We start from the raw sequence: 18,157 nt of genomic DNA, 5'->3' as shown, positions 1-18,157 counted from the left end.
GATCCAGACTTGTCATTGTTGCTATGGTCGTAACAAAAGGGTTTGCTTTTTACAAAATGCACACAAAAGTTGTCCAAAACATGGCAGAAAGTAGTCATTCTGGATATCTCAACAATAATAACTCTAAAAAGTCCTAGTTAGTATTTACCTTCACTCTTGGACAAGATTTCTCATTCTGAAATTACAGTCCACAATAATAAATCAAAAACAAAAGGTGGAAGTCATGCTTAATTGTAATTAGTATTAGCTAATCAAACGATTGTCATTCAAATTTAAGAATCTCTCTGCAAAGAACAAATGACAAACAAAAGTTGGAATAATTCGTAACATCAAATACTCTCGTGTTCTCCCTTAACAGCCAAACACTGGTTTTCATGGAAAACATCCTAGTTATGAAGCAGAATACATCTAAAATACTGAAGAAAAAAACTGAGGTCTTGCTCATCCAACTGAATAGTGAATTACAAAACCCACAAGTATTACAAACTATTCTTTCATTAAGCAACAAGAGTGCTGGCGGTGGTAGATTCGCTGCAAATAAAGAATGATCTAGTGTTAGTGCCAAAAAGAAGAGGACAACCACATTGCAAGAAAGAGAGAGAATGAGGCAGACAACAAAAACGTTTCTCTTCTCAGTGCCACCAATAAGAGCTACTTTTAAATTAATTGAGCAAGGCTCCCAAACGTACACAACAATAGACGAGTAAAGTAGGATTATTCCAGGTTCAAAGTGACAATATACACATTTGCCATCGCTTTCGTCTGATTGATTGACCAACCAGAGTATCTTTTAGCTCATCCATTTTATATCTCACTCGCCATTGATGTCATATTAGAGTCACATTACATACATCCTATCAAGGATTAGATAATTTAAAGCCCACAGATAAGCTCAAAGTACAGGGAAAACTAAAAAATTTATATTACTCACTCTTTACATTTGAAATTATTATATAAATTTGCAAGGAACAAATTTTTTTCCTCTGTCCTGGGGATACTTAATCATACGAACCACAGTTGTCAAATCGAGATTTGAATTGTGAATCGAAATGGTATGGTACCGAATCGTGAATCGTAAAGATTCAGTCACCTTTTTAAATTACATAGAAAAATATATTTACAAAATTAGATATTAAATATCTAATAAATATGAAATATTTAGACTTAAATCAATGAAAATATTGTTTTAAATTATGACCATGTAGTCTGGGTAAGAAGTTAACACGGGTTCCCAGATTTACCACTTCAGTTTTTCGCTTTTAGATACTATTTCTTATCAATCATTCTTAATAAAGAAAGCAAACAAAGACAAACTTTTAATTTTCAAGTAACAATAACTCAACAACAATGTTTTTAACTTTTTAGAAGGTTAAAAAATCAAAATCTTCAAACTTTTTCAAAAAACTTTTTTGATGCCTCAAAAAAATTCATTTTGTAAATGCAGGTACTTAAATAAAATTGAATATGTAAGCCTAGAATATTATAGAGAGAGAGTTCATTTTTTTCCACTAAAGTTCGAGTATTGGAAAGTAAATAGCGAAGGAGAAAGTCAAAAGATGGCATATAGTAATCTTAAAGACCTTAAAAAAGTTTTGTGAACCCTTTTCCAATAATAAAAATCCAAAAAAGAAAGCCAAACATCAATTTTAACGAATCGAATCGATTCACCGATTCACCTACAATTCATAGCTATTTGCAATTTACACAGACTGTTCCTATCGATTACCCACTGAATCGAGTCGTACGATTCTAATAATAGAGAAATAAACTCACTTCCAAACTAATAAATATTAAATCCCGACAAAAAGTGATCTTCTAAGAGCATGTTCGTTTTGAAGGATAAGGGGGTGGGATTGGACCTAAGTTGCACGAAGCGGGGGCGGGGGCGGGGGCGGGGGCGGGGGCAGGAGCGGGAGCGGGGAAGCGGGAGCTGATAGAAGTTTCTTAGGTTGGGAGCGCCTCGGGAAGCGGTAATATATATATATATATATTTTAGTAGTTATTTCTAAAATATATTTATTATATAAAGGTGAGTTAAATAGTTATTTTTAAATATATTTATTATTTTTATCTTAGGTATTATTTTTATAGATAATATTTTTAATTTATTTATATATATTTTTAAATTTTTAATTGATATATATTATAAATAAAAATCAGTAAAATAATAAAATATGTTAAAAACAGTAAAATAATAAAATAATGATTTATTTTATAAATCTTATTATTTTTTTTATTATATTTGATTTAAGTAGATTTATTATATTATTATATAACAAATTATATTATTTATATAACAAATTATATTATTTATTATATTTATTATATATTGGAAACGATAGGGAGGAAGATAGAAACACAACTCGACAAGAGAGAGAGAGAGAGAGAGAGAGAGAGAGAGAAGAAGAAGAAGCAGATCGAAGGCGATGGCCATGACGATCGAAGGCGAGAGCGAAGAGAAGTAGATCGCGAGCAGATCGCGAGGCGAGAGCACTACATACTGGAGTCGAAGGTTTGTCTTCTCACTCTCTTCCTTCACACTCTCTCTCCTCTGTCTCTCTCTCCTAGGGTTTTTGTTCTTCACCAACGATCCCATCTTGGTCAGGATTGCGTTTCTCTCTCGATGAAAACGCGATTCCTACACGTTTCTTTCTAAGAATCGCGTTTCTTAGAAAGATTCGTCACCTGATAGGACGATTCCTGCAACTAAGGATTGGACTATATTGTTTGTTTGAAAAATTTTGTTCCGGACTATTAGTCTCACAAATATGGGACTATCCTATTCCATGGGGGGTGTGGGATAGAAACCATGGAATTTGTATCCCATGAGATTATTTTGTGAAACATCCATTTTACCCTCCATGCTATTACTTAGAAAGCAATTAGAAAAGGGTAAAATAGTCTTTTGAACATTTATAAATTTTTTTTTGGGGAAAATCGGTCTAAGGTCCCTATCCAACTTTTAGTAATGGATTAGGTCCACAATCTGTTCTTTTGTAGTCTAAGGTCCCTCACCCCATTCCCTCTCTCTTTCTACTCACTTTCTCTCTCTACATGGGCTCTCTGTTTCTGCTTCACATTCAAATGGCCAAGACCAACAAGGTCTCCAGGTGAGTTTAGCATTTTGATGTGGTAATGGAACTGCATGGAAATTATTTCTGGTGACATTGGTATACTAAATTCCCTCTGAACAGGTGGTTCTCGCATTGGGCATTCATCAACTTAATTTTAAAAGGTCTTTTGATTCCTGTGTTTCCCTCGTTCAGGCTCGATGTTAAGTTAACCAGGTTTTGGTTGTTCTAATTTTATTATTTGACATTTTTATAATGTATTTAGTGAACTTGGTGCTCAAATCTTGGATTTTGTATGTGATGATGGGCGTGTAGACTGCAACGACTTGCTAACTTCCATTACAGGTTCTTCTTCTTCTTCTATCTTCGTCCTTTATGCATGTGCTAATCAGGCAGCATTTAATAGACAAATATAATCAAGTTTGTCAAGAAACATATTTATTTATAACTTTAAATTCTTTTGCATGAAAAATTTATATTCTGAATGCCTCAGAATTGCTGTTGCATTCAATGTCAACATGGTAGTTGGGAGGCCACTATTTGGCAATTGAAGTAATCTGGACTTGGAAATAGTGATGTGAATCATGCGATAAGTGTACATCTCTATAGTTCCTAGATGAATCAAGAAGAAGAGGGCTCCACTTTGAGGGTCATGTTAATTACATGAGGTATTTACATCCTATGAGATCAATAGGAAGGCATCATCAGCCTACTTCCTTGAAAAGCATCCTAGTGGATATATGAAGGAAGCAAACAAAAAATTATTTTGGAGAACTAAGATTTGTCATGTAATTCTTTACTGTAGTGCTAGATTAAGTTTTAAGATGCATGTGGATTTTTTTGTTTTATCTTTACTGTGGTAGCTGCTAATCAAGATATTAGTGAATTGGACTGAATTTTCTCTGGGTTGATCCAGAGAAATTCTCTGGTTTGGATTGAACTAGTCCTCAAGTGTTGTCTAGAGAAATTTGGCATTTTCTCTGTGAATTTTCTCTGGTTTGGAAATCATGTTTTTTGAATCTTTAGTATGTATAAAGGTGTAATGATGTCATGTTGAGAATTGAATTCATTTTATAACCCATAGATTTCTTCTCTCAGTGCTCTAATTCATTTGAATTCTTTTTTCTTTTTTTTTCCGTTGATTAAAATTTCTTTACAAAGTTGCTCATTTTATTCCTCCAAAACGAAAACCACATATGATTTAAGGCAATTATTGACAAGATATTCCAGTGTTTAAATCACCAGAAAATACTCTGATTTGCACCATTTTTGGGAATTGGATGAGACATTTGCAAAACATAGAAAATCAAAAAAATTGAACAAATCAGAGAAATTTCAAATTTCTCTGGTTTGAAATTTCTCTGGATGGAAATTTCTCTGGGTTGAAATTTCTTTGGATAGATTTTCTCTGGACCTGCAGAAGTTTTTCAAAAAATATTACAAACCAGAGAAATTCTCAATTGTTATTTTTAATAAACCAAAGAAATTCTCAATTGATATTTCAATAACAAACTAGAGAAATACTCAGATTTTTCAAGAGTTTCTCTGGTTCTGGTAAGTTGCCATTGTTATCCCATTCTAATGTTGCTTACATATTACAATGTGAAATTTTTCCAGTTGAATTCAGTTGAACAATGTTGCTTACCTAATGAATCACAATGATTTGGATGTGAGTGAGAAGAAAAGTAAAGAAACTCATCCAGAGAAATTTGGTCCAGAGAAATTTCTCTGAGCCAGAATTTCTCTGACCAATTTTTTCTGCACTGAAATTTCTCTGGACCAAATTTCTCTGGACTGAAATTTCTCTGGATCAAGGTTGAGGGACCTTAGATATTATGAAAATATTGTTGAGGGACCTTAGACATTATGAAAATATTTGGTGTCCTTTATGCTATAAAATCATAATACCAGGGACCTTAAAAAAAAAAAACCCTTTTTTTTTAGTGTTATTAATTTAAAATTATATATTAAATAAAAAACTTAAATTATAAATTATAAATTATAAATTTAATTTAATTAAAAATAATAAATTATAAATTATGGCCTTATAAATTAAATTTTTTTAGTGTTGTTAAAAAATTAAATTTTCATATTAAATAAAATTATTTTTTTAGTGTTGTTAATTTAAAATTATATATTAAATAAAAAATATAAATTATAAATTACATTTATTTAAAAATAATAAATTATAAATTATGGCCTTATAAATTAAATTTTTTTAGTGTTGCTGAAAATTTAATTTATATATTAAATAAAATTATTTTTTTATTGTCGTTAATTTAAAATTATATATTAAATAAAAAATATAAACTATAAATTTAATTTAATTGAAAATAATAAATTAAAAATTATGGCCTTATAAATTAAATTTTTTTAGTGTTGCGAAATTATAAATTATAGATTAAAAGGGTAAAATAATCTTTTAAACATTTATCCTTATCTAGTCCGTCTAACCAAACATTGGATTCACTAAAAATAGTTCAATCCAGACATCTAATCCCATGACTAAACAAACATAGGATACAAATCCAATCCAACCAAATAGTCTCCGGGACAATGTATCCCAGGACTAACAGTCCGATGAGTTACAATCCCCCTTATCCAGTCCGTCCAAACAAACACACCCTAAGAGTCACATTGTACAATACACCACAGAAATGAACGCTAACCAATATTGTTAAAAATCAAAGTTAAACAGATATGTGAAACTTACTATTTCCAGACAGGAGGAAGCTTCTTTGTCTTCTTGTAGTAGCGTGCAAGTCTGTGGATCCTGCTCTCAACCAAGATCAACCTAAACTTGGAATCCTTATCCTTCCTGTTCCTCTCCAGATGCTTCCGGATCGCAACAGCTTTCTTGATGAGGTGGTAGAGGTCCTCAGGTATTTCAGGAGCAAGCCCTTTTCAATTATTAAAAAACAAGGAATCAATTCACTATCTATCTTCATATCAGAATAGAAAACTCAAAACGTCAATAGAATGATGAAATAGATGTACCATGGGCCTTGAGAATACGCAAAATCTTGCTTCCAGTGACACTCTTCACCTGGGCAATCCCATGAGAATCACGGAGAATAACACCAATTTGAGAAGGAGTCATACCCTTCTTGGCAAATTTGCAGATATTCTCCTCAACCTGGAAGATAAATCGATAAAAAGAATGTTCAATAAAAACTTGAAAAATAGAAACCAAACTTAAGGTTTGAAAGTATAAAATGTGAAAACCATAATGTAAGCAAGGGCCTTGTGAAATGGGTACGGCCTTTATTAGGCCTCGTTTGGGAACAGGCCTTTTTAATAACTTTTTGGTTTTTTGACTAAAATATGATGTAAAAAAACTAGTATGTTTGGGATAACTTTTTAACTTTTTACGAAAAGATGTACAAAAAGTATAGAGAAAAGGGAATCTTTGGTATAAGTTGTTGGTTTTTTATTTTTTAGTGACTTTTTGACTTTTTGGCAAAAATCATCACTTGCCAATCAAGGCTTTAATCAATATAAAACTGACTAAACACATTAGGGGCTTCGTTTAGTGAACAGAAGGAAAATATCCATTTAACTTGGGGTTTTATTTGGTGAGGGAGAAAATAAAAGAGTTAACTTGTAAACAAACCAAGAGTGCAACTCATTGGGAATAAGTTCAACTACATCAAAAGCAAAATTCTACTTCTATTCCTTGGGGACGAAAAAAGGAAGGAAATAAATCATTTACAAATTCCTCGATGCAGTACGAACATTTAATATTTTAGGGAGTTTTTGAACAGAAAGAATGAAAAACACAAAAAAATGTCCAGAAATGAACAGGGGAAAAAATAGAGAAAAAACTTTCGTAGTCCATATTTGGATGTTCAGACTGGAAAAATGAAGAAGTGCCATCTATAGTCATTAGTCATTTGCGCTGTAAGATGAAATGCCCAGGAAGATTGATAGAAGATTGATATAATACATGAGTTCTCATGCTCATTATCATAATGATGGAAAAAAAATGAATTCCAACTCTAACAAGAGTAGGATACAGGTGTCGTTTTGAGACAGGTGTACAAATGCAAATTGTTAAATAGGAAAATAGTCTTACATATCATAGAACCAAACACTAATTCTTAAGAGATAAAAGGAAAAAAAACTACATAAAACCGAGTAAATAAACTGGGTTTCTACTCCCATAAGAAAATCATTAAGGTTCTGTTTAATTGACACAAAAAACTGAGCAAAAAACAAACAGAAAACAGATTTAAAGAAAGACATTTATGAAGTTCAGCTTGGATGATATGAACACATATAGATATGTAAGGGTATAATGCATTTGAAGAAGGATATCATTACCCTAAAAAAAAGCAATAAAATAAAATAAAAACCACTACCCAAAAAAAAAAAAAAGACTGCCATAAAATTATTAAGATTTCATAAAAAAAACCATAAAGAAAACACAAGCAGTTTCCATATTGATCCAAAGACCGTAAACCCCCAAAGGTATAATTTTTTTTAACTTTTTCCTTCTGGGTTTCAAACCAGAAAGACATCCTAGAGTTTTCATCAGCTTAAGATCATAAATACAAAGTCAATCATATAATTAAAATAAAATGTACTGAAATAAGAGGATTCAAGGTTCCATACATCCTGAGAAGAGATCTTAAGCCAACTTGGTGGAGTCCTCTTGTATGGCAAAGCTGAAGCTGATATACCCTTACTGCAACATTTCAAATAACATAAAAACTATAAAAATCACAAAAATTGGATCCTTTTGACCAACCACAAAGAGAGAGAGAGAGAACTGACCCTCGACTGTGCATGCGACCCATGTTGACGGTGGTGTGGAGAGTGTCGCCGCCGCTCTGGTTTGCTGAACACCTTACCAAACACCAAAACACACAAACCCTAGAATCAAAATGGGGACGGAGGAGGCTCTAGGGTTTTATATTGATTTTAGTTAAATTGCATCCAAGTACTTGGGTTGGGTTTGTTTTTGGTTTTGGCCCTTTGGACGAGTTCAATTACAACTATAACCTTCACCTTTCTAAGGAAAAAATGGAATTAATTGTTATTGTTTGGGAATGAGAGAAAATAACTGAAAACTAAATTTACTATAAATTGTCATATCACTTTATTTACTTTTTGGCATGTTTTTCTTGTAAAAAATTAAAAATTAACCAAAATGGTTAATTCATAAACGAACAATGTTGTACCATATATGGAGAGATGATTTTTGCTCTTTTTTTTTTTTAATTTCATTGAATATATGTGATATTATTAACAATGAAATAAAATGACCAAAATGTAAATATAAATGTTGATGAATTTTAATATTAAAGTATTTTTTAGTAAATCTCATTTCTAAGGCATATGTTCTATCTAGCCCATTCTATTTTTTAATATTCCAATAAGTCTTATAGTTGGTAATATGACCAAATCACCCCTACCAACATACTGTGTGTCTTCTAGGTTTCTCTCTCTTTCTTCTCTGTTTTGGGCTTCAAACCAACACCCATTAAATACAACGATGGGTTTCAAACCAACACCCACTAAAAGCAACAATCATATTGCCTTCAAAATTGATTAGTGAAATCAATTCACAAATCTTACACAACACTCATATAGTGTTTCTAAGTATATGTGTGTATGTATATATATATGATTAGAAGTAGTAAAGAAAGGAAAAAGGAAAAAAAAAATGACAACGATGCTTGAATTAAGCATTTTTAGAGTGAACAAAGTCCACGATATAAATAAGACTTATAGTGATTCCAATGACGAGGCCAAATAAGGACATGTTGGGATTTGGATTTGTAAGTTATAATAGTGTGCAAAATTCTCATAGTCAAAACAAGACCATTGTCATATGATAGTCATAATATTCACAATTTACATAAAAGCTAACCATTCACATTAGGGCTGAGCATAGGGTTATCCGATCCGCACAACCCGCCCTACCCGACTCTACCCGCACATGTATGAGCGGTTTCTCAAATACAATAGGGTAGGATGCGGTTTGAAATAATTCAATTTTTCAACTTACGGGACAACTACCCACACTATATATATATATATATATTTTTGGAAAAACGTGGACCGTTCATTTACTTGGAAGAATTTACAACTTCCATTATATGTTCTGTATTTGTTTTACTTAATTGACTTCTAGTCTTACATAAGTTGCACTTTGGTTAATGATTTAAATGATTCAAAGTACTTTTTTTTTAAAACTTATTTATCCAATTTTTGAACTGGTTTTTATGTTTGATCAACACAATACTCTCATATTACAAAATATAAACTGTGCAAATCATGGATGTTAAACTGATGGGTGATATAAGTGACAATTCCATTCAACCTGTAAGCAGTCTCAGTGCTAGGTTTTTAGATGTGTGGAGTTAAAATTACACAATATCTATGTTAATTTTTAAAAGAAAAAAATCAAATTGCAAACTGCCCACAACCGCCCGCACATCCGTAAACCTATCCGCACAAACCGCAAACCGCACTGCAGGCAGTTGCGGTTGCGGTTGCGATTTGGCTTTTCCCCAAACCGCATAAATGCGGGCGGGTCAAAAACGAACTGCAAACCGCACAAATCCGATCCGCGAGCACCCCTAATTCATATAAGAAATACATGGTGTGAATATTCACATAGGCAATATAATGTACAATACAAAACATTATCATATGATTAGTCCATGATAAAAATATGCATCATTGTGAACATTTATATTATTGTTATTTTCGATTTTCGATACAAACCCAATGGTTTATGTACAAAATAGTATATCCATTATTGATGGATGTGAACTTCGCATTCTTAGCAAATTTTGAAAAATATTGAAATACAGATTGATCGAATAATAGAATCAACATTAGTTATTTTTCGTGTGCCCTAGTCGGGTACACTGATATATTGTCCCTTTTTTGTATTATTAAATCAATGTGAATTTCCACATTTTTGTCCATTACTTTATGATTATGTTCACATAACCATTGTGAAATGTGGTTTTACGTACTTAGGTGTTGTTTTATTCTGGATGTTAACATTAACATTAACATCAATATTTTGTTTGTGCACATACATATTTATTTATATATGGATTCGAATGTTGTCATATATATTTTGCATTATGAACATTCACGTTGTGTTTATGATCAAAGAATAATATGGATTATGGTCATAGGGACTTATATATGAGTTTTTTTTTTAATATTCTAAACAAAAAACAATTTAGAGAATTGATCCACTTTTTAAACTATTTGAGAAACTAACTTGCTCTTTAAAATCGTATTTTGAAAATGCGATTTTGAAATTGAAATTGCATTTTCAATATTCAATTTTACCTTGAAATCGCATATTGAAAATGCAATATATCTTACTGAAGTCCATGTCATCATTAATTGTATTTTCAACATGCAATTTTAAGGTGAAATTGCATATTGAAAATGCAATTTCAATTTAAAATTACATTTTCAAAATGCGATTTTAAAAAGCTTATTAGTTTTCTAAATAGCTTGAAAAGTGGATCAATTCTCTAAATTATTTTGTTTTTTAGAATACTTAAAAAAAAAACCCCTTATATATTGGTTTGATATGAACTTTTATATTAACATTGCGTTATAGTAATGAACCACATTGAAACTATAATCACCACACAACATCACATAGGTAAGTGAATATTAACATTGAGTACCAAAACAATGATAAATCTTCATTTCATGTGAATATTAACACGGCTCCATCTGGAAATATGTTATTTTAGTAATTTTTTAATTTTTTGGCTAAAATATGAGATTAAAAAATTGAAAAATATACCAATAAATCCCATCTTGAGGAATGATGATCCGTTTAGTCCCAAAGATTTTCCTATAGACCAATTAGTCCCATTGATTTTAGAAAGATAAATTTAATATATTATTTGAAAATTAAATGTACTGTTATATCCTTATTTCTATTATGTTTTCTTCTTCTTCTTCTTTTTTCTTTTTTCTTTTGTATTAAAAAGGTAAGATACACAACTTATGAGAAACAAATTTGGGATGGATTTTTATATGGGAAATTTTTTATTTGGAATGACTTGAAATATGAGATTTTTTAAATATTTCAAAATGAGTAAAAAAATGACTTGAAATATGAGATTCTTCAAACATTCCAGAATGATATTGGATTCTTCAAACATTTCAAAATGAGTATAAAAACTCCTTAGTAATATGTATAATTTTATACTGTAACACTCCTGTCACGACCCGCTCCCTGTACCCAAGGGTTAAGCATCGTAATGGCCAGTAACTGGGGTTACCTTCGGCCAATTCTTAAACAAATCAACAAACGCAAGCGGAAGCAATATTTAAATAAGGGTACCAAAATAATCATTGGAGCTTCTATTTTTATTACAAAATATATTGACCAAAAATGCCGAGATTTACATATAAAAATATCATAAAAGTGTTGTGTGTGTTTATTCTGCAGCCCCGCATCTAAGACTTTCCAAAAGCTATTTCTGAATTGCATTGTTTCCTGAAAATTGGTAAACAACTATAAGCACATGGCAGGGTGACAAATATTATACCAAGAGTATAAGGGACACGAAATAACCGTGGATAGTTAGTTAGGCCAAAACATTTACATAACTCAGTTTGGTACATAAATCATTTAAGTAGCAGAAACTGAAATACAGAAATTATGTAAATAAATAACCATAACCACGGTACAGAACAGAACAGAACAGAGGTCACAGAAGTGACAGTCAGAACAGAGGTACGGACTCAAGAGGTGGCTCGTACAGACTATAGAGGTGGCTCCCACAATAGTGTAACATTTATCTCCGCACAGCACTTTGCTCCGCACAAAACAGAGGTCAATGGATCCATGACAAACAGAAGACCACAAAGTGGCCAAACAGAAGCCAATGGTTATTTAAGTCCCCAAAGGCGTGGGACTCCCGTGGTGGTACTCACAAAACATAATCATTTATAAAGTTATAGTCAAATATTCTTAAAATATAAAACAACATATCAATAGGTTTCCTTTTAAGCAAATAAGGTTCAGAAATAAAACCACGTAACTGAAGTATTTATAGAATTTATAATAGTTTATAAAACATAACTTGAATGAAATAAATATGGTAAGTCAAAACATACGTAAAATATATTTTGGTGACTCAAGGTATAATATAACTCACATTAATTTTAATACCTCACTCTTTCTTTCCACTACCAAAAACTCTCTCAACTTCCACTATTTTTTCCTTCCTTCTCTCTTTTCTTTTCTCTCCTTTCTCTCCCTCTTTCTTTCTTCTTCCCTTTCCTTTCTTCTTTCTTTCTTCTTTGGTTGATCACTCTCCCTATTTATAGGGAGGTGAGGCCATTCATCGGCCAACACGTGGCCAGGACCATAACATCCCTCAGATTTGATAATAAATTCGTAGATTTATATTTATCTTTAATAGATATTTAAGATAATTATCCTTTCACCTAATATTTTAATATAATTATATAAATAAATTAATTCTTAATTAAATTACACTTTATCTTATACTAACAGAAAATTAATTATTTATTTTACTATCACACCCATTATTATTATTATTATTATTATTATTATTATTATTATTATTATTATTATTTATGTTTTGACCCCTAAACTTTTAATAATTATATTGTTTTACAAAATTACACATAATAATATATAATAAATTATATATTTTCCTAACTGTGATTAAATAATATTAATATAAATTTTACAGAATAATTAAAAATCTAGGTTGTTACAACTCCAATATAACACTTAAAAAAAAATCTTTAATGTACTTTTCTCAAACCTAACACTCCAATATAACACAAAAAAAAAACTTCTTAGTGTACTTTTTCTAAACATAACATTCTAATGTAACACTCCAAAAAAAAAGATGTTGGATTTTTCAAACCATTCCAAAAGAAAGTGAGGATTCTAAGGTATTGGTGAAGGATGAAGAGATTAAAGAAAGATGAAAGAAATATTTTGATAAACTATTAAATGACGAATGTGAAGGTACGACAATAGGAGAAGAAATAGCCAGTAATATGATAAACCAAGACTATAGGTTCTATCGCAGGATTAGAAACTTTGAAGTGGAGATTATACTTAAGAAGATGAAATCAAATAAGGCTTTAGGACCCAATGATATTTCTATTGAAGCTTGGAAGTGTTTGGGTAAAAAGGGGGTTGCTTGGTTGACTAGATTGTTTAGCAAAATTTTGTTAACTAGGAATATGCCAGATGAGTGGAGGAAGAGTATTTTAGTGCCAATCTATAAGAATAAAAGAGATGTCCAGAATTGTAACAACTATAGAGGAATCAAGCTCATGTGTCATATAATGAAAGTGTGGGAAAGGGTGATGGAACACCAATTGCAAGATATAACAGAGGTGTCAGAGAATTAATTTGAATTTATGCCTGGCAGGTCAACAATGGAAGTGATTTATCTTTTGAGGAGAGTTATAGAAAAGTATAGAGAAAAGAAAAGAGACATTTATATGGTATTTATTGACCATGAGAAAGCCCCAAGATATAATATGAGGGGTGTTAGAGAAAAAATGGGTAACAAAATGTTACATTGATGTGATTAGGGACATGTATGATGGGATGGTGACCACTATTAGATCGTCTGTTGGAGAAACAAATGAATTTCCTATCACTGTAGGGCTACACCAAGGACCTACCCAAGTCCTTATCTTTTTGCTTTAGTTATGAATAAGTTGGCGAGAAATATTTAGGATGACGTGCTATGGTGTATGTTTTTTGCAAACGATATCGTGCTAGTGGATGAGATTAGAGAAGGAATTAATACAAAATTGAAGATTTGGAGAAAAGCTCTTGAATCTAAAGGATTTCGGATAAGTAGAACTAAGAAAGAGTACATGGAGTGTAAATTTAATAACAGTAACAATGAAAACAGAGGAGAAGTGAAGATTGAAAACCAAGAATTGCCTAAGAGTGAACATTTTTGTCATTTAGGGTCGATTATCACAACAATGAGGGAAATTGATGCAAATGTGGTCCATAGAATTAAAGCGGGATAGTGTAAGTGGAGAAGTGCGGCAGGGGTACTGTGCAATAAACGAATACCCATTAGACTAAAAGATAAGTTTTATAGAATGGCTATTAGACCAGCGATGTTGTATGAGACAGAGTATTGGGCAACCAAAAAACAACATGTAGATAAGATGAGTATGGCTGAGATGATAATGTTAAGGTGGATGTGTGGCAAGACTAGACAAGACAAAATTAGGAATGAGTGTATTCGGAAATGGGTATGAGTAGCACCGATAGAAGATAAGTTAAAAAAGAATCGATTGAGATGGTCTGGTCACATTCGACGGAGACCAATAGAGGCAGTAGTGAAGAGATGCGATGTTGTAACGGTAGATGAGAGTATTAGAGGACGGGATAGGCCTAGATTAACTTTGGTTAGTGTTGTAAATAGAGATATGGATCTACTTAATTTCACTAACGAATTGACCTTTGATAGGGCCGCGTGGAGAAGAAAGATTCATGTAGCTGATCTCATTTGATGAGACTTAAGGCTTGGTTTTGTTACTATTATGTGAAATGTGAACATTTATATAAGAGTAGTATATATTGTGATTTTCTTTACTTCAATTGACATTACATGCATATATCTACTATAAAAATTTCAATTGAAATCACAACTTTGTTCCATTATGAGCCAACATTGTTGAATTGAACGTTCACTTTGTTAGCACTGAAAATGTATAAATACTAACCCTTGAAAAAAAAAAGATTTCATTGAATACAAGAATTGTATCCCTCGAAAAATCGTTTCCAAACATGTAACAATGAACTACTAAAATAGAATACTGGAAAACGGGATACAAAAATATTCATATACATGTATATATTTTGGATTTCTATGTGATATAATGGTTCTAAGGGTAAAATAGTACATAAAATATAAAATATCTATATAATAAGGGAGAAGGGTTTTTGAAAATATGTAATTTATCTTAGAGATACATGTTGATCCAATGGTTTAAATTGTTTCATCTAAATTTCAATGGTTGAGATGTTTCTATTTCCCGCCCAAATGCTCTTTGAGCATCAACGGTTGAGGTCAATCACCATCAAGATCTAATGGTCCAAAATGTAAATTGAAGAAAATCTCTCTCTCTCTATCTCTCTCCTCTTCGTCACAGGTATTCATCTCCTCTTTCACTCTAATTTCGATTTTTGAACTCTCTCTCTCTCTCTACCTGCATCGAAGCCCATCCCGTGTGACGACCACTGACCTCGCGACGCCGACGACCACCGACCACCTCTCTTCTGTGTGTCATTCTTTCTCGACGACACCACCGACCACCTCCTCTCATCTCACCTTCCTCTTTCATCTCTCTCCCTGTTAGGACCTGAACCCGCCCCTCTGGGTTAAGGCCATAACCGGCCAGTAATCACGAGATTACCTACGACCTCAAACCAAATAAGACAAAACTCATCAAAGTGAAAAGGGCCAAACGGAAGCAATTTTAAAACTTTGTCCATAGAGCCGTGCTTATATGTACATCATAACATTCCAGACATACATATGTTAATAACTCATAACAGAAAGTGTAGTAACATAAGTACTGTACAGACAGGATCATTCAAATCTAAGTCAGCCAAGCAAAACCACATACAGACGTATTCAAAACTTCGCCAACCTGACAAAATGTAAATACATAACAAAAGGGCGAAGACGGGTCTCGTGCGTGAGACACAAGGGCTGACTCTCTCAAAACCTTAGTTGTTCCATACAAACTTCACTGAGGCTGGGTCTAGACTTCTCTTGGCTCACCTACAAACACATGAATGAGCGTGAGCGAAAGCCCAGTGAATAATATCAAATCAAATACAGAAGTTACATAACAATGTAGAACAACATGTTCCAAACAGCCTTGGGCCCAATTCATATTTCTATTTAACAGATATATATAACTATACGAAATTCAATTCAAGTGACTGTAGTTCCAAACATTCTGGCCTTTGGCCCATTCAAACTTCCATTCATGTCAAAACGGCCTTCGGCCCATTCATTTATGTCAAAATGGCCTTCGACCCATTCATTTATGTCAAAATGGCCTTCGGCCCATTCGTTTACGTCAAAACGGCCTTCGGCCCATACATTCGTGTCAAAACGGCCTTCGGCCCACTCATTTATGTCAAAACGACCTTAGGTCCATTTATTTCTATCAAAACGACCTCCGGTCCATTCGTTTACGTCAAAACGGCCTTCGGCCCATACATTCGTGTCAAAACGGCCTTCGGCCCACTCATTTGTGTCAAAACGACCTTAGGTCCATTTATTTCTATCAAAACGACCTCCGGTCCATTCGTTTACGTCAAAATGGCCTTCGGCCTATACATTCGTGTCAAAACGGCCTTCGGCCCACTCATTTATGTCAAAACGACCTTAGGTCCATTTATTTCTATCAAAACGACATTCGGTCCATTTATTCATATTGAAACGACCTTCGGTCCATTCATTCGTTCATATCAGACTTTTGTCCACAATCCCAATTAGCAACTCATAAAGCTTATAAGGGAATAAACAGTTGGACATTGCTAAGCTTTCAAATATCGATATTACTCATAGTGATCCACTTGTAGATTTGCCCTGGAGCTTGACCCTACACATTTCATGAACACAAAAGGGGTCACTAACAGTTCAATCCGTTCTTTAATTCACATATTCCTCTTTAGGCTTTATTCTTATCTCGTTAACTCATTTACAATGCTCAATGCATGTTTAAGAGTGCTTACAAGTGAAAGAGAATGGAAAAATATAACACATAATGCATTTTCAGAGTTTTAGAAAACAGGGTCCCCGCTCGAGCGTCAATTTCCTCGCTAGAGCGGACCCTTAAGGCCTGCAAAAGTACTGGTTGCATGAAAAATACGCTCGAGCGTGGAATAGAGAGCTCGAGCGGAAGGCCTGTCTACAAAAACTCCCCGCTCGAGCGTGAGATATCCCGTTACGCTCGAGCGGACACCATGTCTGCAAAAAGTGTGTAGACACCCCATTTTTGACCGCCCTTAAGACTTGGGCACTACTGATGGTTTGCTCGGTGTTGAGAGATGTGCAGGGCAAAGATTCAATTTCTTTGGCAAGGAGAGAGGCAAATCCTTCAAAACACTTTGTTTAGGGGTTTGGAGTTGAAGAAAAGAGGAAAGGAGAGGAGAAAACTGGTCTGGGAAAAGTTCGACATGAATCCGGGTAGAAGCAAGTCGAGCAGCCCTCGCTAAATCGGGCTTATCTATCTGTACACTTGGAGTTTAGCTATGGGGCCACCACCGTCGGAAAGCTTACTTCCGGGGCTTCATTTTGCACTCAAGAATATCCTAGAGCCAAGTCCGGGTGGGGGAGATATGATCAGTTGAAGTCGGGCATCATCCCGGTTGGATCGAATCTGCGCGGCTTCACGGAAAAGGGCATAACGTTTTGCACAGAAGGAATTTTAATGCAAGGTTTGCGCCATTGGAAAGCTAACTTCCGGGGCTTCAATCTGGACATCCACCGGCACTTTTTTGACCTCACCGGCCACCCATCGGCACTCTATTTGTGCCGGCCGGCAATTTATTGTGCCGACCGGCCATTTATTGTGCCGACCGGCACTTTTTTGTGCTGACCGGCAATTTTTGCTAGCCGACGACCTTCCGGAGCATTCTGCAGATTGAGTGGAGCTGGAATGCACAGAATTGATCCCCCACGTGCATGTGTGCTTGTTTTGCACCCTTTGCACACCTTTGGCCCCTTTTCTTGCACCCTTTGCTCAAGGCTTCTTGAGGAAGCCTTGACCCCTTTTCTTGGCTTCCTCAAGAAGCCTACCAGCTGTCCAAGCTTCTCCAATAAGCCTTGAACCCCTTTGACCCTTTGAAGCTTGTCTTAGAAGCTTAGCATTGCTTATATAAGGACCTCTCCTCCTCCTTTGTTGAGGTTAGAGATTTTTGGAACAAAAAACCAGAGATATATAGATATATCTGATATACATACATACAAACCTCCATCTTTCTCCATATCTCTCTCATTCAACCATCAAACACCCTTGTTCTTGGGCCATTTCTTCATCAACTCATA

General features: G+C 33.7%; 1 protein-coding gene across 1 annotated transcript; it reads right to left on the bottom strand.

The window, feature by feature from the left end:
* Nucleotides 1-223: 223 nt before the first annotated feature.
* On the bottom strand, nucleotides 224-8,079 carry LOC114321040 (small ribosomal subunit protein uS15). Its single transcript, XM_028268166.2, has 5 exons — nucleotides 7,848-8,079; nucleotides 7,686-7,758; nucleotides 6,069-6,207; nucleotides 5,785-5,971; nucleotides 224-531 (listed from the first exon to the last, which is right to left on the bottom strand). Exons 1-5 carry the CDS (start codon nucleotides 7,868-7,870, stop codon nucleotides 498-500), a joined length of 456 nt encoding a protein of 151 aa, XP_028123967.1. The 5' UTR covers nucleotides 7,871-8,079; the 3' UTR covers nucleotides 224-497.
* Nucleotides 8,080-18,157: the final 10,078 nt, after the last annotated feature.

This window comes from Camellia sinensis, chromosome 2 (assembly GCF_055761805.1).
Source record: "Camellia sinensis isolate YWXY chromosome 2, ASM5576180v1, whole genome shotgun sequence".
Classification (NCBI taxonomy): Eukaryota; Viridiplantae; Streptophyta; class Magnoliopsida; order Ericales; family Theaceae; genus Camellia; species Camellia sinensis.
The sequence above is the reverse complement of the archived record's forward strand: the minus strand, read 5'-3'. Positions and strand labels throughout refer to the sequence as shown.

What these genes read in the sequence shown, in the direction of transcription:
- LOC114321040 (XM_028268166.2), bottom strand. Translation starts at nt 7,870, where the DNA reads ATGGGTCGCATGCACAGTCGAGG. An exon ending in GGTCGCATGCACAGTCGAGG is followed by an intron (nt 7,759 to 7,847) that starts GTCAGTTCTCTC and finishes GAAATGTTGCAG; the next exon opens with TAAGGGTATATCAGCTTCAG. An exon ending in TTAAGATCTCTTCTCAGGAT is followed by an intron (nt 6,208 to 7,685) that starts GTATGGAACCTT and finishes TTTATCTTCCAG; the next exon opens with GTTGAGGAGAATATCTGCAA.